General features: G+C 44.1%; 1 protein-coding gene across 11 annotated transcripts in view; it reads left to right on the top strand.

Moving 5' to 3' along the window:
• Nucleotides 1–24,903, top strand: part of fbrsl1 (fibrosin-like 1) — a 376,696-nt gene extending 351,793 nt beyond the window's left edge. For 4 of the 11 annotated variants that reach the window (XM_038704679.1, XM_038704682.1, XM_038704681.1 and 1 more), the window contains 13 exons: nt 7,429–7,846; nt 8,731–8,990; nt 11,382–11,632; nt 14,994–15,044; nt 15,240–15,335; nt 16,671–16,742; nt 17,030–17,059; nt 17,368–17,439; nt 18,256–18,388; nt 19,135–19,218; nt 20,470–20,553; nt 21,368–21,638; nt 22,411–24,903. In XM_038704679.1, coding sequence (XP_038560607.1) covers nt 7,429–7,846; nt 8,731–8,990; nt 11,382–11,632; nt 14,994–15,044; nt 15,240–15,335; nt 16,671–16,742; nt 17,030–17,059; nt 17,368–17,439; nt 18,256–18,388; nt 19,135–19,218; nt 20,470–20,553; nt 21,368–21,638; nt 22,411–23,713 — 3,125 coding nt within the window. In that variant the 3' untranslated portion in view covers nt 23,714–24,903. Of the gene's footprint in view, nt 1–7,428; nt 7,847–8,730; nt 8,991–11,062; nt 11,224–11,381; nt 11,633–14,993; nt 15,045–15,239; nt 15,336–16,670; nt 16,743–17,029; nt 17,060–17,367; nt 17,440–18,255; nt 18,389–19,134; nt 19,219–20,469; nt 20,554–21,367; nt 21,639–22,410 lie in introns of all 11 variants that reach the window. The other 7 variants (XM_038704680.1, XM_038704688.1, XM_038704691.1 and 4 more) reach the window with 7 other exon arrangements.
• The last annotated feature ends 993 nt before the right edge of the window (nt 24,904–25,896 follow it).

Here is a 25,896-nt window from a genome sequence, read left to right on the forward strand (position 1 = left end):
TGTTTGCGAACCATATACACTCTCCAAGTGTCAACTTTTTTCCTGCAGTGGTTGAGAACATGCTGGTCGGAAGAGGGAGGGAAGGGATTTTGAGTAAGCTTTTGTGTGTGTTTGTCTAACTAAGCTCTTTATGAAAGCTATTTCAAACATCACCACCACGGTCCTCTAAGTGTGTCATCAGCCTTGACATGTAATTCCCCCCCCCCAAAAAAAAACCCCTCACAACTAGTGTTTTTAAGTCTACTTCCAGAATCACAAGCTCTGACTGATGCAGAAATAAAAGCTTGTAGCTCATAAGAACACCGCTCTTTTGGCGTGAAGCCATTGGCAGGGGAAAATGCCAGCTCGAGTCTAGTCTTCAACAGCTGCTGGGTCTCCATCTGTAAGCCTAATTACCCAGCAGCACCCCAGGAGTGGCTCAGCAGCAGGATCCTCCTATAGAACAGACATTGATTACATCGGTGTGTCCATACTGGACAGTGTGTTTTCCCGGGGGTCTGTAGATATGTGGAACATAAGAACTAGCACTTTAATGCACACTCTGGGGTGCTATCTTTAAACACATAGTCCACTAAGATCTTACCGTATTGCATCCACCCTTCCCATGAGGGAAATTTCAGTGTTTTACAGTGTATAAAATGGTAAATAAGAAATTCTGAATAGATTTTTTTGGGTAAAACAATGTTTTTGATAAGCTTACATGTACAATTAATATCAATAAATTATTAGTTGATTATTCAGTTTATTTAACTAAGCTTAGTCTATCTTAAACATTAGTCAACAATAATTGTGATAGTGAAATAAGTAATTTACCAAGCTAAAAATGCAAATGCATTTGCTGGTTCTGTCTTCTCAAATGTGAGGATTTGAACGGTGTGTCAGAGAAAATATCTCTTGGGCTCTGTGAAATTATTTTTTACTTTTTAAAGTTTTCTTTTTATTTTAAGTTCATTTATTCTATAAAATTTTCTTTTATTTATTTATTTGTCCCAATGCAATGAAATTCCTGTGGCACGCTGTAACGTACAATGGAGTCAGGATCAGCATAGTCAACATGTTAACATGACAAAAAGAACCACTGTGGTTGTTTGACAATCTAGCTTTCTGCCAGATGTTGATAAAGAGATATTTCTTTTTAGCTGTTGCCAGCTATAGAAGGCCACCACTTGCAAAGGCTAGCTGCCTCAGCATTCTTGGCTGTCAGAGGGTTTTATTTGACATTATGAAAATGGCTGCTGTATTTGTGTGAAGCAGGTGAGTAGCTCAGGCAGTGTCTAGGTATAAACTACAGCTTTTGATACTTAACGCCAACAAACCCCTGCATCTGCAAAACACTTAAGGAAACACGATATGTCCGCAAAGATGTTTGTCCTACACCTTTCATGGCACTAAATAACAACGGCTGCATAGTCAAAACAGTGAATGAGGTATGGCAAAAGGTTGGGAGCTGTCAGCTTCCGATTGTTGCTTTGCTTTCTGAGTGGGGATTGAAAATGGAGATGGAGGAGGAGGAAAAGAAAAAACATGCAGGCTCTTTCAGCCCACTGTCATGCCACTTAGGATTTGTTGAAGGATTTCACCCAGCCATTTCCCTTCCATTGAGAAGTAATCAGTACGGCACTGAAAGATAATATTATATCCACTTAGAGGCATGTGGGCTTCATGCATGTTCATACATGAAATGAGGCTGGAAAGCAGTGCCTCTGTTTACATTGCTGAGCTCTCACTCCCTCCATTTCTGCTTGGACTTGAAGCTTCCTGGCAAAAGCTCCCTGTCTTTGTGTCTCTTATATCTCATTCTTTCTCCCTCTCTCTTTCTATCCTACCTCCGTTCCTTCCATTATCCGTGGACTGTGAGCCAGTTGGTGGGCTAATAGAGGATGCTTTCCTGTGGGGCACCAAAGTGATGCTGTTCAGACGTTATGCAAGCTTAAGTAAAGCTGACACGCTGCTCAAGAACTACAGCCCACACTGAGCTCCACAGCAGCCCGTGGAGAGACTCTGAAAAGGTCTTAAAGGTATGGGAGACACAGGGAGGCTGCCACTGTCCTCCCACCGCTGTGCTGTGATGTGGGAAGCAGGAGTTAAGTCCTTTATTAGAAGTGGCAGGCGTTGTCTCCAGTCTCCTCGATAATTGCAGCACCACGTCCACTGCCGTAATCAATTGAGACAGCTGCTGCTGCGGCGTTCAAGTCCATCAGGCAGGCGTGTCATGCTAATTAATGAAATGATAAGGCTAGTGCTTGCAGCGTTGCACAAGTAACTCCTGGAGGCTCTCCTTTCTTTTCAACACAAAATGAATTCCTAAAGTTCAGATTGCCCCTCTATGTCCCTGCCTTTTGGCTGTCTGTCCACAGCTGCCTCGGGGTAAGAATGGTCACCAGGGTCTGTGATGGGTCAGGGACAGTGAAAGGGGTCAAATTCCAGGCTGGCAGGGTGGGCCGCGTCAGTGCAGCCATTAGACTTGATCTTTTCTGTTGAAAGTTCCAAGATGTCCACCCTTTTATTTAGGAGAGCCCAGTGGCACTGACCTTAGATGACCCGGCTGTGTTCATAAGAAGCTGAGACTGATGGCAGTCCCAGCACATGAGCTCTGCTATAAACAACTCTACAGGGGGATGGGCTCTGATGGAGATTTAGGGAAGAGCAGGGATGTGTGAGTGTGGAGGCGACTTGTTTCTCTGCAGCACAATATAACCAGGGATTAATGAAGGTTTTGTATTGCTTTAAGAGCACCACTGGACTGTATATGACATAGAAGGACAGTCAACATTTAGACCTCTGCCTTTCTCTCTCTCTCTTTCCTTAGAAGAAGTGCTCCACGTCATCTGCCTCCTATCCACAACATTGGCATATGTGCCATGAGAGGTGAATGGCATATGTGTCCTACACCATATGGCTGGTGTTTGAATTGTGATCCGATACGCGCAGGAAAAACTGATTCATCCCACAGCTTGAGCTGCCAGCTCTCTGAAATGAACATTAGGTTCTCAATTTATACCCAGGCTTTGACTGTAAACGTGTTACAGCTTAACACCCATTCCCATTCTGCTGCCATTCACTCCTTTTGTCAGCTGCAGTGAAGAGACAGAGAGACATAATTGAAACATGCCAGCTGTCCCCACTCTTTCACTATCTTGGCCAGCTTTCTCCTTGTCCACTCCCCCATTAACATCTCTGTGTGATTTGCAGAAACGCTGCCTTGGCTCCCCCTCGTCACCAGTTTGGAGATGCTCAAGGCAGATTAAATACTGTGAGGGAAAGCAAGCCATTGCAAATTTCTCCTGTGATTTTATTATTAGCACAATGATTCAACGCTACTCAGTCCTTCTGTTCCTCTCATACAAAATCACTTTGTTGAAATCACCCCACCTTTTTTTATGACTGAATACCTCACTGCAATGAAGTGTTGATTGGCAAGACTGCGGTTTCCTGCCTTCTGCCAGTATCTGTTATAGCCATCTTCCATAGTCACTCACTCGTGAGCTAAGCCTTGGCTCTGTGCAGATTGCTTGTCTAGAGAGGTACAAAAACCAAATCATTGTGAGCTCAACCGTCAAGAGCAGCAGAATATTCTGTCAACCAGAGCCAGCGGGAGATGGATCAAGTCAGCGTGCATCCTCACATACCTTCTGCATCCTCCAACGTCTTTCAGTAGATACGACGCTTTATTTAAATATCTGTCTGTTCATGTCCTTATTTTATCAGTGCCCTGACTGTTTATGCTTTGGCAAAGCCATGAAGGGAGTGAACCGCAGTATTTGCCTAGGAAATGAGAACACCCAGTGGCCTTAAGCTTCTCTTAGCCCCCGACCCCCCTTGACACGGGGAGAATTTGCATGCCCTCGTATCTAATCTGAAAAGGCTTTTTGCATACAGGTTCTGTTTCCCTGGTTGTTGTATATACTGGCATCTTGTCTGCAGTGAGCAGGTAATTTATGTAACACACTTATTTGCATTCACAGCATTAGTTTGCTGAAGGTTTTAGTTGGAGGCCGAATGAGACTATTCTCTAGGGCCCTCGTCTCATTCATGAGGTCTTTGGGTCCATTTGCAGGTAGACAGGTGTGTGTTTAAAATAAAGTGGTTAAAAAAAACTTCAAAGTGAATGTTTATTAATGGCTACAGTTTTGCAACTCAAAGTATTAGAGAGCAAACGTGTGCAGTTCTGTCCTTCAGGGCTCCTGCATTGTGTTCTCGACATGTGTCAACAGACCATGCTTTAGAGGGATATCCCGACTACAGCGAGGAGCCACATTATTCTTTTATTGAGGTCTGTTGGATGATGACAACCAGCCTATCCTAGTTCAGCTCAGGGCCAAGCTATTCCAGACTGGTCCAAGCTGGGCCATCTGGCTGCGTAAAGGCCACATAGGACCAGATCAGTGCCAGCTCTCCAGATGTTCCACAGGGACAAACAGGGTCACAAGTGAAGGATATTGGAGGCAGGAACAGCTGTGTAGCGACACTGTGTTCACCCCAGACTCCCCGCTGGACACATCAGTCATGACCAGCGAATCCCAGAGGCCTGTGGTCCGTCTGCTACCTTAGTCCCTGTGTCCCTCCTCTGTCCACGCCTCCAATCATCAACCCCATATCACTGCAAATCTAGGCACGTGTGCACAGTGCAAGGCCTAATTCCCCTGAGTAAGCAGGGCCACAGGAACATCTATAAAAAGATCAATACTGGGATGAGATGTCATCTGGTGAGCAGACCTGCCAACACCCCCCTAGGGAATGTCCCTGTCCCACCGGTGCACTAACCCAGCTAACGGGAGAGGTGTCGGGATTGGCGGGGTGGAAGGGATGTTGGTGCCACCCCCCACCACGAGACTGCCCTCCAACCTGCCTGACTCACTCACACCATCTGCTCAGGTTTGCAGGGCAGGGCTTCAGGACAGCACATTTTTTGTACAGACACTCGTATGACATTTGTTTCACATGACTGCCTGTGGCTTGCCTACTGTTTTCCTCAGTATGTGATTGCAGGGAGTGTGTTCCATGTCCTGAGGAAAAGAAGAACAAAACAATGTCAAATTTGGCAGTTTGTTGAAATGCTTTAAACTTCAGTTGACAGTGGTGCGGTTTTGCGGCGGGGGGGGGTGTTTGTTGAAAAACAGCATTGATTTTGCTACATATAGCCCTTAGGTGACATATGTCAGACAGGCATTCTTGTTATTCTTGTTATCACTGCGCGCTAGTTTGCACACAACATGGCTGCTGCTAAGAAAGAATGAAAAAGTAATCTATTAGACAAGGGTACTCAGTATTTTCTACCGTCAGTTGTTCACTGCTCTTGACAGCCTGTTTGATGCTAAAGAAGCTGGATGACCTGCAGTTTAAAAGACTATCAAACAATAACTCTATTTATACTGATATAACAGGAACACATCCTAACATGCTGATAAAGTATTTGAAATGATATACCTGTTTGCTTTCTCTAACAAATGTGGTCTGATTTTGTCTTTGTGGTGCCTTTTTCTAAAATGAAGACATCTGGGCTGGAGTGTGTGTGTGTGTGTGTGTGTGTGTGTGTGTGTGTGTGTGTGTGTGTGTGTGTGTAATACGCCCACACTAAAAACTTTTTTTGTGTCCATGTTCTGTTGCATGCATTTGTGCATGTGTGTGCCTGAGCGTAAGTGTCTTTGCTTGCGGAGCGATTTTAATGAGGGATGGGTTGTTCTGAGCGGATACCTCCCTGCCTCCATTAGAGCCCATTAGAATCATCATTAAGATAACCCAGCGCTCGCTGTGGCCCTGGCTTCCCAGCATTAGAATTAGAAACCCCTCTCTGTCTCCTAGTGGTCGTAGTGAGACTTCCTTCAGTATCACTCGCCTCGCATTGTGTCTGGGAGAACAGGTTGCCACGGCAACATCACCCAACGGCGACATTTCGACTGTGGATATTTGCTCCTTTGCCTGTTTGTCTGTCTGTACCTTCAGTCTTCCTCTCTTTCTCTTTCGCTAGCAGGAACGAGAGCCTGACAGTTTAATCCGAATCCCAGACCCCTGTAAATCGGGAGGTCTATATACTCCTGGACCCCGGAATTCATTAGAAAATCGTGACACCTTAGCCAGCCCCAGTTCTCCCGTAAAACACAAGGAGCGAGGGAGGGGGAGCGCAACAAATAAAAAAATAAAAGCTCTGCCCTGCCTTTTTATTGGTCTTTTTATGGGTGTTAGGATCCTTGAAAGATTAAGCAGGCTGTTAATAGGGACTGGATATTCCATTAGTGGGCTGCATGTCGAGTTCTCACTGGCTTGACAGCAGCTCCCGGCTCTTCTCATTTTTTGTTACCGTCGAGAGTGCCCATGGAGCTTTTTTAATTGAGGCGGTAGTAAGCCTTCTGACTGAAGTACTGGTGCATCTTAGCTGTAGATTAGAGCTGCTTAGAGAGCGGCTGTCTTCTCTCTTCCTCTGTCTCTATCTTTCTCTATCCGGGTGTGAACATTTTCTTTCTCTGATGTTTCTTTGCATGTGTCTGTGCTTAAAACGTATTCCACCGCTACCAGCTTTAATGAATTCAGAAGCTATAGCAGTGTTTCAGCTGTTGTAGTTAATGGTAACACTACCGTCTCCTCAAACTCCATTTCTTTGTGGACTATTTTGCTTTTCTTTTTACTCTGAGAGAAGTTTGATATTGTCAGATGTCTTTTCTTTTTCATTAAGTGCTTTGAGATTCTTTGTGTGAAAGGTGTCGAGATGCGGCAATTTTTGCCCCCTTTCATTTTCCTGTTACAACAGCATATAATTACTGTCATTAAATTGCAACAGCCTAAGTATGAAAAGTCGTTGTTCAGTGGAATGCTGATTATAAAAGCTTCTTGTCTGTTGAAAAAGACCCCTGATGAATGGTAAAGACAAAGTGGTCGAGTTGAGAGTGCTTTGCTGTGGTTTCCCAAATCCCCTGAAAGATCAGGAAGGGAGGATAGCAAGGCGCAGTGGCAGAGAGGCCAAGATAAGGGGCCACGATCTCCCTTCACAGCACAATTGAAACATAATTATTTCATGCCAGATTGTGTGCTCAGCAAAGCCCTGAATAGGGGCCGACATTTAACTTTAATTAGCTGTGATTTATTCATACTGACTGGATTGCGGGAAGAAATTGGATCATCTGATTATAGTCAAGCATGAAAATGACCTGATTAAACACTTAATGGAACCTAGGGAGAGCGAAACAAGAGGAACCTTGGGCAGAAGACATTGGGACAACATTTTAATGGAGGGAAAGGAGCTATGTCATACTCATCATCATCAATAGCAAACAGCTACCTATTATCTGGCTATTATCTGATTTAGAAATAAGGTAGTTTTAAATCAAACCAGGAAATTGGTTGACATCTGACATGGCCAATACATAATTTACACTTTTCAGATAGGGGTCTACAAATTTTCTTCTTACATTTTGCTGTTTCTTTCCTTCTCAGGTGTGCCAACGAATGAGAGTCCCGAGTCCAAGACTTGTAGCTCAGCCAAAGTATCAGGGCTCCAGCGCAGCCAGGAGCAGAGCAACAGTGAGGTGCCCTTTACGCCTCCCGTGCCCAGCCCCACCCCGGCATCGGCGCCTACGGGCTCCCCTGCCCCCGCTGCAGCGGCGGCCCCCCTTGAGCCCCCTAGAACGCACCTCCCCACCCCGCCTCCTCTCAGTGTCAAAAAGGAGCAGCAACCTCCGCCCCCTGTCCCTACCCCTCCCCTGTTGAGGGCACCACCCCACCCCCAGCCCCACCCTCCTCAACAACACTTGCACCAGGAGCCCCGTGTTCTTCCGCCCCCACAGCACCACGCACGGCCAGTAATCGGCCACCAGGTGCATCACCCACTATACAACAGCCTTCACGACATCAGGTAGGTTGTTACCTGGGCATGTTTGGTTGCAGGTGTACGGACGTACAAGATAGGAGGAATTTGTGTTCAATTTAAAATGACCATTACTAAGAATTAGCTGTGTAAACCAGACAAGACAAAAAACACACACTTCTTGAGTATATTCAAGCTAGAACTTTAACACACTGATGCTGTGTTGGGGGCACGTTTCATCTTCACTTGGTCAACTAAAGAACGTCAGTGTAAGACCACTAGAAATGTCAGTGCCAACAATATGGGAAGAAACTGTGTATCCGGGGAGCTGTGTTGATTTTGTTTCACCTTTTGTACCCGACACGTTACATTGCAGCCACTTTCCTTTAATGTGATCCTGCCAGTTTAGTGGCGACGGTGATAAAATAAACTGCAGCAATTTCCACATTAATATAATGTCGTCGAATGCGACAAGTCACTGTACAATTCTATATTCTACACAATATTGACTATCTCATGCAGATATTGATTTTCCGACACACAAACTTGCAATAAGAGCTGTCAGATTTACTGTTTTTCATTGTGCAACACACCGTTACATATAGCACATTCACATATTTCCCTTTTCGACTCATCTTTTTTTTTATTTCAATTTAAGAAGTTTTATTGGAAAATCATTCTTGTGTTGTCAAAGCAAAGTGTCAAACATTATCAGTACAGCTGAACTGACACTGAGCTAGAAACAAAGCAATGGAAGACATATATGTATATATAACTATAACTAATGCACATGAAAATATCCCATGTAAACAAGCTTTCCCTGAATGTATTACACCGCTGCATTCTGACTCAACACTAAATAAAATAAAGTATATTTTCATTTGCATTATTACATTAATCATTTTTTCCTTTGTTTCCCATTACATCTTCAGCCACAGCAGCAGTCCAGTGGGGCTTCCCAAACAGCACTTGCCCCCATCCCCTCACCACCACCTCAGTGGGCTCCCGTCCTCGGCTCCCGCCTTGCCTCTGTCCATAGCTAATCTCTCTACCTCGCACTATTCCTCCCTACGGAGCCCGGCCCATCGCCATCCGGCCATGTTTGCAACCCCAGCCACACTGCCGCCACCACCGACCTTACCAACCAACAGTTTAGTGGTGCCAGGGCACCCCGCCGGCACCCCCTACCCAGGTAAAGCCGCGCACCTCACATGCTAGATGGTTCCACCAGTGCAGACACACAAACTCCTAGGACACATGGTAGCTTTAGAAGGACCAAGACTCCCTTGTCCTTTAATTAGTTAGTTAGTTAGTTAGTTAATTATTCTTGATTTAAGGAGGTAGTTAGTTAGTAAAATAACAAAATGCTGCAAATTGTGGCAGTATTTATTATAATAATCTCTGACATTTCTTATCAGAAATATCCTTAATAAAACATTCTCAGACTTTTGTTAAGATCTAAACCTTTCTCATAACACATGTAGTTGCATCTTTGAATATTAATGTGTGATAGTAAACATATACACTCTAGACGCTGTTATAACAGTTTGGATAGTGAGGTATCCGTTTTATATTCCAGGGTCTGTTTTATGTTCAGTTGTTCTAGATTTGCCTGCCTCTGCATGCCTCTGCATGTATCCATGTTACAATTACAATTCTAAAGAACTAACATATGTATAGAATACTACTGTAGTATACTACTGTAGTATTCTTCATATGTCCGTGTCTTTTCTTTGAATAGTAAGTCTCCACTTAGTGTGCATTGGTACAGTACCAATGCACACTAAGTGGCGACTTACTATCATAAAATGTGTTATATGGTATTGAAACTAGTCGGGTGTTCATATTTGATTTGCTGATCTGGTAAGTGCTCATTTATTACATTTTTTTACTTAGTTGTCCTTTGATATACTGCACAGTACAGTATATCAAAGCAAATCTTTATATCTCTAAGGATGCATGAGATCATTTCTTTTCATTGCTAAATGTATGTAGCTTTATTTCCTCCTTTTCCTGATTTTATACATGGAACAGTGACGTACTTTGATGTTAAAAGAAAACATTTATTACTGCTTCGATAAACAAGGCCTTTATCTTGTAATGAAAGGATTGCTTCTAATATTCCTTTTAAGGTCCCAGTTTTTAAAAATACATTTTTAAGAGTCAGTTTTCTATGTGCCTATGCACTAGTGAATACTAAGAAATATTTTTGCCTCAATCTCAAAAGTACATGAGACACTAAAGCTCGTAACAACCCAGTAATCCAGTTAAAGCTGGGTTAGGCAACGAAACTAGCAAGCTAAGAAGCTAGATGTTGAAAGTATTCAACCTAAAAAATCCCGCCCTCTCCCTTAAGGCCTCCCTCCAAAGCCCCTTCCCAAAAACACATGTTCATATGTGCACAAGCAGAGTGCACTCAGGTAGGCAAGTAGACAGGCGGCCAGCCAATCATTTCATTCGGACCAAATTGATTGGCTGTACAGTCCTGCGACCATTCATTGATTTCTCTTGTGTGTCAGAGCGTTTGATTTATTGATTGCTGTCAAGATAAAGAGAATTTCTTTCTTAAAAAGTCAGCATATATTTTTATTGATCTGGCTGTAAAGATCAGGAATGCAGTCCAGTTAGTGCAGCAGCTACAGATAGCTCAAATAACCTCATCAATAATTTGATAAGACGTAAAAAGAGACTCACAAGCAAATCATCCTTGTGCAGCAAAGAAATAAATCTGATTTAATTGTAAAAGGCAATAGTATTCTGCATCTCACAGAAATCACATTCTCTAATATTAGTATTATTTTCATTGGTGGAGGACATCAATTTCTAAGATGGACTGTATTTAAATTAGCTTAGAAATTTTAAAAAGGGGCGATGACGTCACTGTACACGTCACTGGAAAACTGTGAGCTAACAACTGGACAGTCATCACAGCTGGAGACCTCTTGAGCGAACTGAAAGCAGCACTTAAACAGTCACATGTTGAAAAATGGGGCACTCAGTCAGCAATCTGATGCACCCCCAACAACCAGAATTATGTTTTCTCCTGCCAACAATATGTGATTTGTAACGATTTGATAATATGTTCAACAATTACATCAAGAAAAGCAATTTCATGCTGCAGTAGTAGGAAACAAATGTCTCCAGCGATGATGGGTGTCTCCAAAATATGTAATAAATATGCCAGTTGTGCATTGACTTTCTAATAGAGGGCAAGAGTGTGTGTGTTTTCTGCTGGGATGACTCTTGGTTCTCTCTTGTCTTTAGATACCAGTCTGTTGATATCATTCAACCAACCAATCATGTATTGCCAGCCTCATTCGGGGATTCTGATTGGCACATTGTCACAGGCAACTCTCTTACCACCACCAATGAGTCCCCACGTAGAAAACCCTCACAGCATGAGCTGGAGAAACAGAGAATGCCAGGTGACTATTTTCTTTCTTCTCTTCTACCCTTGTTGTGAAGACTGACTGGGCGTCCGTGCCTTTTTTTTCTTGTGTCCCCCCCTTCCCTCTCCCCACCCCCTTTTGTTTTGTTTTGTTTTTTTTGTTTTTTTGGTTTTCCTCGCTCTCCTTTCTTGCAGAGCATGACCTCCTGAGGCAGGAGCTGAACAACCGCTTCCTGGTTCAGAGTTCAGAGCGGGGCCGGGGGCCTTCCGCCTCGCCGCTGGCCCCCGTGTCACTCCTGAGGGCTGAGTTTCACCAACACCAGCACATGCACCAGCACCAACACACCCACCAGCACACCTTCACGCCCTTCCCTGCCAGTCTGCCCCCGGCCGCCATCCTCACCCCGCCCACCGCACCCCCCATGGTGCGTACCCAAGCCAGAAATGTGAGGATAAGTAAAAACAAAAAGCTCCCGTAACTTCCCACCCACCCACCTGTCACCCCTCCAAGTCTCCTCTTCAATCAATACCTCCCCTTTTTTTTTTTTTTTTACCCCGGAAATTCACCAAATATGTCCCCGTAGCTGTAGGAACCCCTCCCTTTAAAAAATATGACACTTGATTAAGTTTAATTTTGCTCTTTGATTTCTGATAAAGTCTGAGAGCTGATGAGAAACTGGGACCATCGCATCTGTTCCACCATCACAAGGACAAACCGGCTGCCACCTCCCTTTACACGCACGCACGCACACAAACACACACACTAGCACGTCTACTAGTTCGACCAGATACGTGCTGGTTGCTGCCCCGGTTGGTCAAACTGGACAAAGCACATATATACTTTCATGCTATGCAACTTCTACATCCATAGTGGAAATATTCATAAAACTGTACATCCACAGTATGCATTACTTTTCATAGAGACCTTTTCCTGATTTGTGGCATGTCAGCCAAACAGGCCAACGTTACCAAATTTCATTGACATTTTTCACCTCAGTCTTAACTTTGACATACATTTTGCTGTTTAGTGTTTGCAGAGAATCAAAAAAAGGGAATTGCCTGAAGGCAGGCTTTTCAATTGTTTGCATATGGATGTGTTTTAAATGGTTTTGAATGTTTTCATTTGCCTGTTCACAAAGAGCAACAAAGGCGCCGTCAAACAGATGTGTGTGTGTGTGTGTGTGTGTGTGTGTGCGCGCATGTGTGCTCAACAAGCCCAGCAACTCAACACCAATCATATTTGCCAATGACAAATTCAAAGCATTGCAGTCAGTCAAATGACTTCATTGCAGATTAAGGGGGGATGACATCACTGCAAAAGTGTTTTGATAATGTTTGTAATTGCTTCCGTGCTTTGACTGTTGGGTGGGTTGGGGGGGCAGAGAGGGGGGGGGGGGGGTTATGACTATCCATCCATCATTTCAAATGCGCAGCAATCTCTGACTATTCAGACATTTCTAGCTTTTTGGCGTAGATCTAATCCATCATGTCATGACCTCTGATTAAGAGCCTGTGGTCCCATTAAGGCCCAATCCAACATTATCCCCATCCTGTACATTAGAAATCAAAGCTGTGGTATTTGTCTCAGATAAGAATAGAGACCATTTAGACGTTTCTTTAGCCAACACACATGCAGTTATCTGGTCTGCTGTTTATTCCTGACATGGTAGGAATTATATACACAGTCCTCTCTTTGAAGATGAAAGAGGCACTTTTCCTCATCTCTCTAATGCTGGTATTATGTAGCCCATGATGTACATACCCCCCCCACCACCCACCCCCTAATCTCTGGTTGTGTTGTTAAGATGGGCTTTGAGACAGCGATTAATGTCTTTTTTCCTTTTAATTGAAACTGTGTTGTTACTTAACTTATGCCTTTTCCCCTCCCTTCCTCATTAACAATGCTGTTTTCCTTCTCTTTGGTGCTTGCTTAGAGAGGCAGGAGTAATAATGATTGTGGTTGTTTTTACTGTATTGTCATGAAAAGGCAAATCAAGTATGGCCCAGTTGTACATCCTCTCTCTTCTCCCTCTCCCTCTCTCTCTTTTATTTTCTCTTGCTCTCTAGACACCCTATGTCATTTCAACTGTGTAACAGTCTTTGGCTAATGGCTGTAATTAATGAAATTATGAAGCCTCTATTTTTATTTATTGTTCAACGCCCTCAAGCAGCTGGCTTGCCAAATGGCAGCACTGAGCATTTATTCTACCCCGCCCCCTTGCCCCTGCCTTGTCTTTGGACAAGGAATATCCTTAATTGTTATAAGATGACATATTAAGCTTTAATTAGCCAAAGCTGTTTACTATAAAACTGTGACAGGCACCATAAATTACAAAGGCAAGTTTTGTTTTTTTCTTCTTTTTCTTTTTTTTTACAAGGCCATAAAGCGGCCAAAATCCCTCTCCCAGTGTCAGACATTAAACAGCTTTCAGAAATGCAGAGGAGCTGTTTAATGAGCTCGGAAGCTGGCTCGGCGTTTCCTCTCAGTAGGCTGTCTGTCTTTGATTTGGGCCCATTATCGCCCACAAACAAGGCCGCCAACACCATTGCTGCCGCTGCGGCCATTTTGTGTGCAGATGTGAATGGCCCTGCTACACCAAGAGGGCCCGTGACCTAAACCCTGTGTCTCCACCAGCAGCTTAGCTAACCCTACTCCGCCACCCCGCCCCCCCAGCCACCCGTGTCGCTACATACGCACACACAGAAACACTGATTCATACACACTCATTTTCCTGTTTTATGTAAACCCAAAACGTATGCGCCTGCCAAGAGAGCTTTGAAAACACTCACAAAAAGTACCTGCAAATGGTTTGTGTATTTGCGGAATAGGAATAAGTTACTGTCACTTGTAATTAGCCTGTTACAAAATAGAGAGCCAGTCTTGGCTTGTGAACAGACATACAAAGTCCCCATTCATGCATGGGGCAACAGTCTCCGTTCTAACCCTCCCTCCGCTGCTTCTCAGCTTACCGACTAGATTCCCATGTGTTCATGACATGATGAGAAACATTTTTTATACAACGACAGTAGTTTTTATATGGCACATTCCAATTGAGATTATTCTGGTAGACATAAGCTATGCCACAGAAAAGGTTTCCTCACATAAATTCAGCATGTCATGGTTATATCAGTTTCATGCTGAGATGTCCTGAATTAACCCCTAACCATTGCAAATGTCATCTACTCGATTCAGTTTCAATAATAAAAGACACACAAGCGGCTCCATATATTCTTTCCATGATTTTCTGCGCAGAGAATTGGCCTGTTGACTAAATCTCTTTTGAAGTCTGGTTTTCTAACACGCAAAACAAGCTATATGTCTCCATGTACTCCCCTCCTATCTATACCATAAGAGCTTATTCCATCGCAGTCAAAAGCAATTAGATTCACATTTCTACACATTTTCCAGTGAATAGAAACAACTGGTCTGGTTTTAGAATGGTCTGATTCCCAAGCTGGGCCTCCACGCCCAACGTCTGTATGCTCAATTGGAAAATCATGCAGGCTGTCTTCATCTTGGCAGTCTGCTAAAGCGGTCGTATTGTTAGTAATTTAACTGCCTATCTGAGCATGCAGTTTAAGTAAACCCATGACCAGTGCAAGCCAGCTGCTTTTCTCCAGGGCTTATTATTCTGGATCAAAACCCTGCTTATTACCAGTTACAGATGTGGATCATGTGTTTTGTTTCTGTGATGTAAAAATAATGAGATGTCATTATTAAAGAAGGCTTTTGCATAAAGGACTTTGGTAAATTATATAATTTTATGACTTTTTTTTTCTAATTCTTTTCCCTCTTATCTCTTCCAGTTCGACAAATACACCCCCAAACTGGACAATCCATTTATCAGACATTCAAACGTGAGTTTCTTTTTGTCATTCTAATTTAAATCTGTTATTTGCAATTGGCAAACCAAATATTTGACATATTTGAATGTTGCCGTGAGAGTTTTTATTGTGACTGTGTGTTTGTGTGTGCATATGCTCCTGTACGTATCTCTGTATGATTTTGTTTTGTGTCTTTTTGTGTCTGCCATCCTCCTCTTTTCTCCCCAGTTCTTCCCCTCCTATCCTCCCACCATGCCAGGCATGCCCCCGCTGCTCCCACACTCAGGACCCTTCAGCTCGCTGCAAGGAGCCTTCCAGCCCAAGGTCAGCCCCACATCCCTACCCTTAAACCACGATCTACAAACAGGCAGAGAATTTCAGGAAGCATGGGCACAAAAGAAATCACACAAACGTCTGCACAATTGAATCAAAAGCTCACTAACGGCCCACAAAAGGCATACCAAAATAAAAATGCAAGTTGACTTGTTTTATTGCATTCAAGTAACGTCACTTTTTGTCAGCGTAAATGCAATGGATAATGAACAGAGACTTTGCTGTATGCCAGTTGCTCCACATGCCTTCAAACTACAAAGTTTCTGTAGTTTAGCTTACACACTCCACTTACAGTACGGTAGTCTGTCTTTATAAACCCCATTCAATGCGAATCCAGAAATCCATCTATAATACTGAACCAGGGTCAGAATGGCATGCTGACCCAAGCAGTGACCATGCCAATGCCAAAGATAAGAAAGTGATGTCTGCCTGCTCAGGACAGCAAAGGAGAGAAGATGCAGTGGTGGAGGGGATTCGAGGGATGGGAACGAGTGGGTGGGTGGGTGTGAGTCTGTCTGGCAGATGCCCAGCGGCTGTGACCCGGTGTAAGCCACCAATCAAAGCTGGCCTAAATCCGCTGGCCCTATTCCCAGGGGGCTCTGTCATGGAGGGGCCCTTTTGTCGAAGTCCCCTCCAGATGGTTCAGGGAACAGTCTTACGCGTCCAAAGCCCCTGCTAAGTATTCTTGGCGAGGAGCTTCAGGGGGAGTGCTTGGGATGTGTTTGTTTATGGGGGCTGGTGACCCAGGTCACCGTGCAGGATCTTCCTATCCCTGATGTAGGGATGGATTAATAAGGCTGATCTAGGCACTTGTGCTTCAAAGACTTAAAGAGGAGATCGGACAGATCGGAGATGCGTTACTCGGGCGTGGCCCAGTGCCAGCAGCATCAGTGCAGATTAATCCACTCACTTCAGCCATATAGTAGCAGTCGTCGAGGATTAGCGAGTTATAGTGCTGCTGAAGGAGGACATAAGCTTAGAGTGATGCTGGCATCACTAGCTCAAGGATCTTCTAGTGGTTTTAAAACAGTTTCTCACATGTTTCCATGCCATGGACATCAACGTTCAGTTATACTACTGCATTGAGATGGTGGCAGTAACACCTTCTCATGCATTCTCTAAATTAGAAAATTACAATTTGACTTTTATGCTGAGGATACTATAATGTACGCCTTAGATCCAATTTTGAGAATCAATATATGAGGACGAAGTACCTACTGAAGTTTAGTATACAGTATGTAGCAGGTCCTGTTTTTTTCTGTCTTTGATTTAAAAATGCTGTTTGATATATCTTTCTGTTTGTCTCTCTCTCTCTCTCTCTTTCAGGCATCTAATCCCATTGACGTAGCGTCACGTCCTGGAGCAGTACCTCACACACTTCTACAGAAGGATCCACGGGTAAGCATCTGAACCGGTCTGCTCTTGCTCTGTTCCTTCTGGTAAAAGCCACACATACACTATGCACATATTTACATTAACATCTTTTTGAGACAAGGCATTTCTCCTCATGCATCTCTATTGACACATTTATCCAAAGTACTTAAAAGTGAGGACATACATTTTTTTAAATGTCCCACTGTGAATTGAGCGTCCCAAAACTGGCAATTTTTTAGCTCTGCAGAACTGCACATTTTGGCAACTTATCTTTGTTGGGCATGATAATGATTGTCTGTTTGTCCATACAGATAACAGATCCATTCAGGACATCTGTTAGGGTAAGTGGTTGCCTTGTCCATCTTTATTAAATGTTTCATCTCTCTGGCCAGGCCACAAAGTCTAAAACTGCAAATTCTTCAACAATTCCTGATCAAGGACATGCAGGGTTTTGGCTGCATTTAAGGTTAGCTTTGAGGTCTCTGTTGGGCTAAAGTCAGGGTTAGATTTTCTTAATCCGTTGCCCGGTTGAAAATTCTGACGAGTTCCCACTTTGTAGTTTGGCCAGATAATTTTAATGCCAGAATCCATTTTTAGTTCCCTATATCAAAGCCAGCAGGCTAACCTCAGTTTCTCTCTAAATTTTTAGAAACCTGGCAAGTGGTGCGCAGTGCATGTCCAGATCGCATGGCAGATCTACCACCACCAGCAGAAAATGAAGGTGCGTGAGATGGATAAAGATGTCTTGCAGGAATCTTGCTGTCATGTAAAACCAGATACAGTATATTGGTAATGGGTAAAGTAAAGTGGATAAAGTAGGGCTGATGATGTTGGATAGTTGGATCTGTACCTCTAAAAAATCTATAATCGTGTTATTGGATTCAGAAAGATGTGGGTGGGAAAAGGCAAATTACACAAAGGAAAAAGGCTGTGAAAGAACGATACAAAATCCAACAAAAATGGTGTTTCCACAGGTTAAGTTTTCTCTAAGACTAAAAAATCAAATCATCAAAAATACAGTAAGAAGGTCACACTTTCTAAGAATAAGTAAAGGCTCTGTGCATGACTCACTCCACCTGAAGAGAAAGGATCTGTAGATCATTAACCTTCACATTTATACTACTCCGTGACATAATTAGTAGCTGAAGTAATAGTAGTATTGAAGAAAATGCAACATATGAGGACAGACAAAAATGCTTGTCGGGAAATACTCTCACTGACAGAGGTTGGTGTGGCCTCACCATGGGGATCCTCTGCTAATGCCACTGGCCCGGCGGTGTCAGTCCTTCATGGGCCCTAACCCCCTGTTAAGGATTTAGTGTCCCTAATCAGCTTACATATATTTGTTATAACACAGTTGGCCAGAATTGGAGACATGGAGCCATTGTTGGCGTATCTGTCTTCCTCTGATCTCTCACCCAGTGTAGCCGAGGACAAATCCTCACTCTGTTGTTGGAAATGTTTGGTACTGTTGTCCATCAACCTAATATTCTTTCTCCGTCTTCCTCTCCTTTTTCTCTGTCTCTCTCGACTATAGCAAATGCAGCTGGATCCTCACAAACTGGACATGAATGGGAAGCTGGACCTGTTCAGTCGGCCCCCAGCTCCAGGAGTCTTCCCAGGGTTCCCCTACCCTCATGACCTGGCACGACCCCTCTTCTCTTCCACAGGTCAGTAGGGTCTTCCAGTACCCAACGCAGGGTGATAACCTCCACCTTCCAAGGCAAATCATTAAAAATACTCAAATTATACCGTTCTCAAATCTTTCCAATGCCATTTTTGTCTTTATGCAAATTAGCATTTATAGCTGCATGCCGAAATTGCTCCTCCACCACTGTAATGAATTGGCATGATTTTTTTTCTCTCTCTTCTCATGTAATGTTCACTTAATTATAGTGCTTTTGTAGCAAATGTTTTGCCAGTAAAGGGAGTCAGATATGGCTATGAATATGGATGACTCTCGGTTAGGTAATTGACTGATTTGCCCTGCGTTGGAGGGCAACAGAGAGGCGAACGGCCTTTGACTGGTAATTATGCAGTGGTGTGTCAGAGGCACTCCTGTAATTGGTTCTTTCATTAGCAATTCATGGAATATGGGTGATGGTAGCGGTGTTTTGTGAAAGAGGCCAGCTTGTTGCACAGCCAGGAACTGACCTCAATAGCCAACTATAAACTCGCGCACAAAAATGCAAAAGCTGAGATGAAAGCAAAATATCAATTGCTAATTTGCATTACTCAGCCATCTCTAAACGCCTCTAGCTTACACGTATATTCAACGTGTTTGTGATGCAGTTGGAGGGAAATATTATATTATTTACTCACATTTACATTTTTAGCTCTGGCTAATCACAGAATTGTGATTGTTTTTGTCTGATTGGATAATAATAGCACTGTTATATCCTCTCTGCTCTGGTAGGTTCCAGCCACCCAGCTCCCTCTCCGTATGGTCCTGCCCCCCACCCCAGCGGCTTCCTGCCTCCTAGCCATTTGGCAGGTAAGTGTAAGTAAACCCCATGTTCAAATCTTTTTTATACATTTATTTCCTTGTTCTCTCTCTCTCTCTCTCTCTCTCTCTCTCTCTCTCTCTTGCACTCATGGTTTTTAACACATTACAAGGTGTAATTTGAAACCTACATATTTCTAGTCTCTTAGGTTCAATTGAAGGAGTCCAGTTGGCCACTGTAGTCAGTCTTTTTTGCATGACTTCATACTACTTGAAGTTCATGGTAATGGAGAGTGTAGCCATCATACAATCAGACAGTATAATTTATAACACAGCCTAAAATAACACTGTCTGCGGTTATTAAAAAGAGTAGCTAGCCTAGTATTCTGTCTCCCTCATTAGTTTGGACAAACTAATACATAGTGCAACAGCATATATGACACTATTTTCTATATGCTTGCAAAGTTGATTTTGTAATTCATAGGTGTACTGAGGGTAGTTAATGTTGTTGGATTTATTTGTGCATTTAATAATTTTTTTTTATGCAATCAATTATTAGCCATTCTACCCGAGACACTGTTTGGGTTCAGGGTGGCAAGTTGATTTCATGGAATAAGCCCTTGACTCAAACCATTTTGTGATTATGAACAAATGTTGCACTGAGAAGGAAGATTTAGCGAACAAAATTTTCCTGTCAGGGGAATTCATGTGTGAGGCAGAGGAGATTTCTCAATTGTTTGTCTTTTCTGATTTATTAACAAGCCCCAGAGCTGAAAATCCTTAAACCCTAATCTGTTGATAAGTTCTGCATTTCCTGATGGATTTTTGCTGAATTAAAATGGGACTGCAAATTATCATTTCAATGTTGTTCACTGACTTCTCCGGGTAAATATTTGTGTTATTCCAATAAATTTGGAGGCTCTGCGTCAGTGGAGCCCATCAGACACTGATTCTCCAGTTAAATCATTGTGGTCTGTCTAGCCTAATTTTTACAGCTTCTAATTCCCCTGCCCTACCACAGTCTATTTTCAGCTCAGCTCCAACTGCTCAAAACTAATTTCCCCATCAAGCTATGTTGTTCCACTAGCCCCAGCAGGGTCAGAGACACTCCACTCCAGTTAGTGGCAGTGAATCCAGCATCCAGGCGACCTGGCTACTGCAGGATTACCAGACAGAGAGCTAGGGTGGCAGCGCTAAAAAAAACCACAGCTCGCTTGTAAGAGAAAAGCCGAGTGAAACGGGTTGGTGTTGGGGTGAGCACCGCTAGCCAGCCCCCCCTTTTGCTAATCCCTGTTTGGCATTTTACAGATCCTTTCAGTCGCTCCAGTTCCTTTGGCGGCCTCGGCAACCTTTCAAGCAGTGCCTTCGGAGGATTAGGCAACCCCTCGCTTGGTAAGCGCTGGCCCCCTCTCCTCCTCCACCGCTCCCCCTTTCAATCTGGCCCCTGTGGCCAGTAACAGAACAGAGAAGGGCAGCGTTAGACCACAGGGAGAGCCAGGAGGGGAGGAAAAAAAAAAATCAAGACACTTAGCTCTAGTTTCTGTGTCAAAACAGCCCTAGCCCAGGGAGGCTCAAATATGCAATACAACACACCACATCAAACCTCCTCCCTGCCTCCACTTCATCCACCAACCATGTCCCCAACAGCCTGGCTTTAATCTGGCTGCACTGCTGCTAACAGGCACTCTCAGGTCTGCTGTTTGTTGGCAGTTCATCTATTAATTATTTGACAAGCCCCTTCTGCACCACCATGGAGGGCTTTCTCTTTTCCCCCTGCATCCTTCTTTCTACGCTTTTCTCTCTTTCTCTTCATCCCTCCTATTTTTGTGTGCCAAATCGGTCACCCTGTTGTGAAAATGAATGTGATTGGAATAGACATGCTGTGGAATGCTAAGGTCTCCCTTGGCTTTTCACAGCCCTCAACTCCAGAGGGCAAGTGAGTCTCCCCTGTTCATCCAGTGCAAAAGAAGGGAGGGGGAGAAGCCTCTGAAACCTTTAGTCCAAAAGCAAATGAGTAGCTTTTTTCTCTGGTGGGGGGAGCCATTAACCTCTAACTCTTTCAAACAGCTTCATTGAGAGAACCTCCAGAGACAAAGACAAAAGCAGCTTTTGTTGTTGAGTCTTTCTCATCTTATGTGTCCTCGAGAAGGTTTTGTGCCCAATTAACTTACAGTGGGTCCCACGCCTGTCTCCCCCTTCCCTCCAGGGTCCAACAGTATGTTTGGCACCAAGGAGGGGCCAGGAGGACTGCCCACGTTTGGCGGCCCCCACCACGACACCTGGAACAGACTCCGACGCACCCCGCCATCTTTCCCCACACCGCCACAGTGGCCCAAAACCGCAGACACTGAAAGAAGCAGCTCAGCCAACAGCCATGAGCGAGAGCGAGAGCGAGAGCGAGAACGGGAAAGAGAAAGAGAGAGGGAAAGGGAGAAAAGAGATCCGTCCATTGGGAAAGATGAGAAGGATAAAGACAGGTGAGTTTGAGGCAGATGCAAACAACTTTGCATTTTTCTTTGTCTTTTTGGGGTTTTATTTGTAAGATGTTAGCTTTAAATTTAAATTTTTCTACAATAATACAATTACTATATATATTTGCACACAACATTTGACCTGGGACTTTACTGTAATATTTTAAAGCACATGGAATTCTCCCAAGAAGATAACAGCTGAACTGAATATATTGAACAATGAATACTTGCATAAACATAACAAAACTATCCTCATAAGTACTCAAATACATGATTACAACTTTAAAGACATGACCAAAATAATTATCCCCTTTCCAGCTAGCATTAAAAATATAAAAGATGTTGAAATGATGTTAAGACAAATTGATACCACTTGAATGAGCTCTGGAATTTGAGATTTACTGTTAAAGACAAAAATGTGACAAATCTCCAGTTCATTAGTAGTATCCTTGGAAACAGAAATAAATTGATTCGAAACAGACACAAATCAAACAGGCAACAAGCAGCTCTGAGAGAAGCTTTCTGTCAAAAAATAATTGGACGGATCTCTGTGGATGATATTCTAGCAAATCATAAGGGTTACTGTCAAATTTAAAGAGAGTAAACATTACCGGAGGAAGACAAGAGCATGACAACCTGTATTTTTTAAAGAAAATTCACATTAATTCACATTTTATTGTGGAAATTTGATTAAGGTAAATTGTACCTAAATACAACCCACCTACATGATGCTTGTTTTAACTGTCAGTAACTAAATTGTTTTATTATGCCTTTACAGGGATTCTGTGGATTGCAACCGCCACTCCAACCGTTCATCTCCGGCCTCTGCTCCAGTTAGCTACCAGATCAGCAGCCTGATTCGCTCAAACAGCCAGAACTCCAGTGATTCGGGTCGACATCACAGTGGCAGTGTAGACCGGGTCCGTGACACGGAGAAGGAGATGCTGGAGCGCCACAGAGAGTCTTCGACACTGGCTGACGTGAAGGTGAAGGAGAGCCGCTCACCTGGCAAGGAGATGCTAGAGAGGAGGTCCTCAGAAGACTCCATCAAACCCGCTCAGCGTTCTCCTTCTCCATACTCCAAGGCAGTGATCAATGAGCAGGGCATGAAGATGGCAGGTGGGCCCCCACCTACACTCAAGGACAGCGAGAGGAAAGAGCCCCCGCCTGCAGAGCTCCTCCACAAGGTGAAAAATGACATGAAGATTAAGGAAGAGAGGAAGGAGGAGCAGGAGGTCATGGTGGTGAGTTCTGAGCCGCCCCCCCAACCACCAGCCCATGCTCTTCCTGCTCCCATCAGCCAACCTGTAAATCCGCACCACCACCACCCACCTTTATCCCAGCAGCCCCCTCTTCCCTCACCGCGTGGCAATGACATCCCAGCACATGGCCTCCATGGTGTCCCCATGGCACATTCTCTGCCCCTTTCCATGAGTGCCATGCCCCAGATGGGCAGCCTCAATGTGCTAGACCGGGCTCGCATGGCTCCCTTCATGGGAGTGAGCCCCCTTGCAGGAAGAGAACGCCTGCCCCACCCGGCCTTCCCTTGGGACCCACTTAGAGAGGCCTACCGCAGCCTGGACCTGCAGCGGCGCATGGACTTCCAGCTCAGGGCCGAGCAAGGCCATCGCTTCCCCAGTGTGTACGAACAGGAACGAGCCTACCGCGAAAGGGAGGCTCATGACTACTCTCACCACGAGCACCTGTTGGAGGTGCGCAGGGAACACGAGAGGATGAGACAGCAGGCAGAGGAGCGAGAGCGCCTCCACCTGAGGGAGGAGCTTGACAGAGCACGCCTCCATCAGCTGCACCAGTCCCCCATGGAGGGCCATCTACCCCACATGCCCCCCTTTATGCCCCACCTAGGTGGCATGGCCTACCCTAGACTCAGCCCTTCCACAGGACACAACGGCCCGCTGAACAGAACACCCCCTACTGCTGCCCTCAGTGCGCCCCCGCCACTCGTGCCAGCCGGCAGTGCCAGGCCAGCCTCACCCAGGAGGACTACCCCCCTCACCACCACCCAGGACCCACGGGACTACTCCCCATCTCGCAACCCCAAAGAGGTAGAGGCTCGGTAGCTTCTTAGAAAAGTGCACAAAGTCTTACTAGACGCACTCACAAGCCCCACTCCCCTAATCTGAAATTTTCTCGTGAACAAAATGCACTGCTCTTCATCAAAGAAGAGCAAAACTCCCTAAGGGAAAGGGTATGATTGTACAAAGTAAAGGTGTGTAAGGCTGATTAAGCACATGCCATGACTTTATTTTTAGTGGACTGGAGGTTGAATAATGTCGGTAAAGAGAACACAAATATGTGTATGTTTATATCCGACTTAAATATTTGATAATTATTAATATATTAATCCAAAACCTTTTTTCAGCTTTGTGCGAAAAGAGAGGTCCTGAAATGAGTTTGTACATTTCCTATCCTTGTTCCATGTATAGATATCATTTCTATGAATTTTATGTATTTTGTGCATAAGTCACATCTTTTACAATATTTATCCCAGTTGATTGTGAGACATATCCATTATGACCCACTGTAAAGACTGGATTTTGGTTCAATCTTCAGTAATTTAACCTCATGGTACCAGGATATCCTCAATGATGACAATGTACAATGTTACATTACCGTTTTGTTTATTTGTTTTGCCTTTGAGATATGCAGATAAATATATATTATGAGGTCTTTGTTCAGTCTCTGTAAAGAAAACTGATGTAAATAACTTGTTGATATTCCTTCGCTGCAAAATTACCGTGTAAATTTATTAGTCTTTTTAACCATTTCTAGAAAAACAAAATTAAATGAAACAAGGGGAATCACTTCCCAGTTGAATATCATGGCAAAAGACAAGCCTGGCCAATGGATGGGAAGTATGACGGGAGGGTGTTGTAAGGGGGCCTAGAAGGATCATCTGCAATCTATGCAAAGCAGCACACAACACCCTAATGAAGAGATCGCATGGAGAGAGCGGACGTTACTGGTGATAGTGAGAGAAACTTGGATTATCTCATGTTTATATTATCAATGAAACAATGATGGAATTATTAAAAGACTTCCAAGTCACAAACTGGACCAGCCCCAGACAGAAAAGAAGGACACTTTTTAGTGGGCGGCAAAAGGACTTTCTCTGTCAACCTTGTGGTGTTGTGCAGTTGTTTTTCTTAGACTCTTGTATACAAAACAAGTAGAGTTTTAGGCGTGCAAAAAAATGAAAATGAACATTCATGGTTTAAAATGTACGGAATAAAGTTTGGACCTAATGTCATACATGTGTTGCTTGTATTTCATCCTGGTACTGAAATTGTCTGTAAGCCAAAAACTACTGAGTGGAATGTGGAATGAGTGGTTGATAGGTTTGCCAATAATGCTTGTGCCAGAGTTTTCAGCATTTAGAGTATTTGCTCATCCAATATCAAGCTATTACTTTGAAATCATAAAGGCAACAGACTTGGCTCACAGAGTAGCCTAAGCCATCAGATCATTTGACCGTAATCTGTCATACTGGGGCTGCAGAGCTCTTCAGATGGCATCGATTAGATTGGGCCAAGGCAATACAGGGAGGGACTAATAGGACATTGATTTTGTATGAAAGCAGGTTTTGAGTGTTTGTGTTGCAGGTAACCAGTATTGACTGGCAGCCCAGCGGCATATTGACCCGCGGTCTGGACTCATTAAGAGGAGCAATGCCTGGGAGGCAGGCTATCAGATGGTGGAGGAGAGGCTCCTCTCTCTTCTCATACGCCTCCTGTCCTCATGCACACCACTCATATGCTTTTCTAATGAGGCCGGAAGGCGCTCTGGGTTGGGCCGTGTAGGGAGCCCGGAGGCGCCCTGTCCTGTTATTGACAAGACCTCGACTGTGCTCGCCGCCTGTCCAGAGACAGCCAATTCATCCTGATAATGCCCTGACTACTCATCTCGCTGCTGTGTGCCGTGAGACCCACCAATCCTGTCCCATGGTATCAACCCATAATGACAGCGTGGATCAAACTGTGGCCAGGTCATTAGGGGATGTTATTGAAAATCAATGCAGCTCCTGTGTCTCGCACACTCCAGCAGGGTTTTTTAAAAGGGCTCCTTGAAAAGACTGTTTGCCAGAATGGGGCTGGCGTATTGGGAAGACTTAAATCACTATCACTTTCAATTTAGGCTCCCTGTAATTGAGCCACATATTCCTCCGACGGGTAGCATCTGTCAGTGGCCAGCTTCACTTTAGCGCTGTGTGCTTTTAGTCCTAATCATCTAGTCAACAACAGGT

The sequence above is a fragment of the Micropterus salmoides genome, unplaced genomic scaffold (genome assembly GCF_014851395.1).
Source record: "Micropterus salmoides isolate LMB-PRFRI ecotype aquatic unplaced genomic scaffold, ASM1485139v1 Ms_hic_scaffold_7, whole genome shotgun sequence".
NCBI lineage: Eukaryota > Metazoa > Chordata > Actinopteri > Centrarchiformes > Centrarchidae > Micropterus > Micropterus salmoides.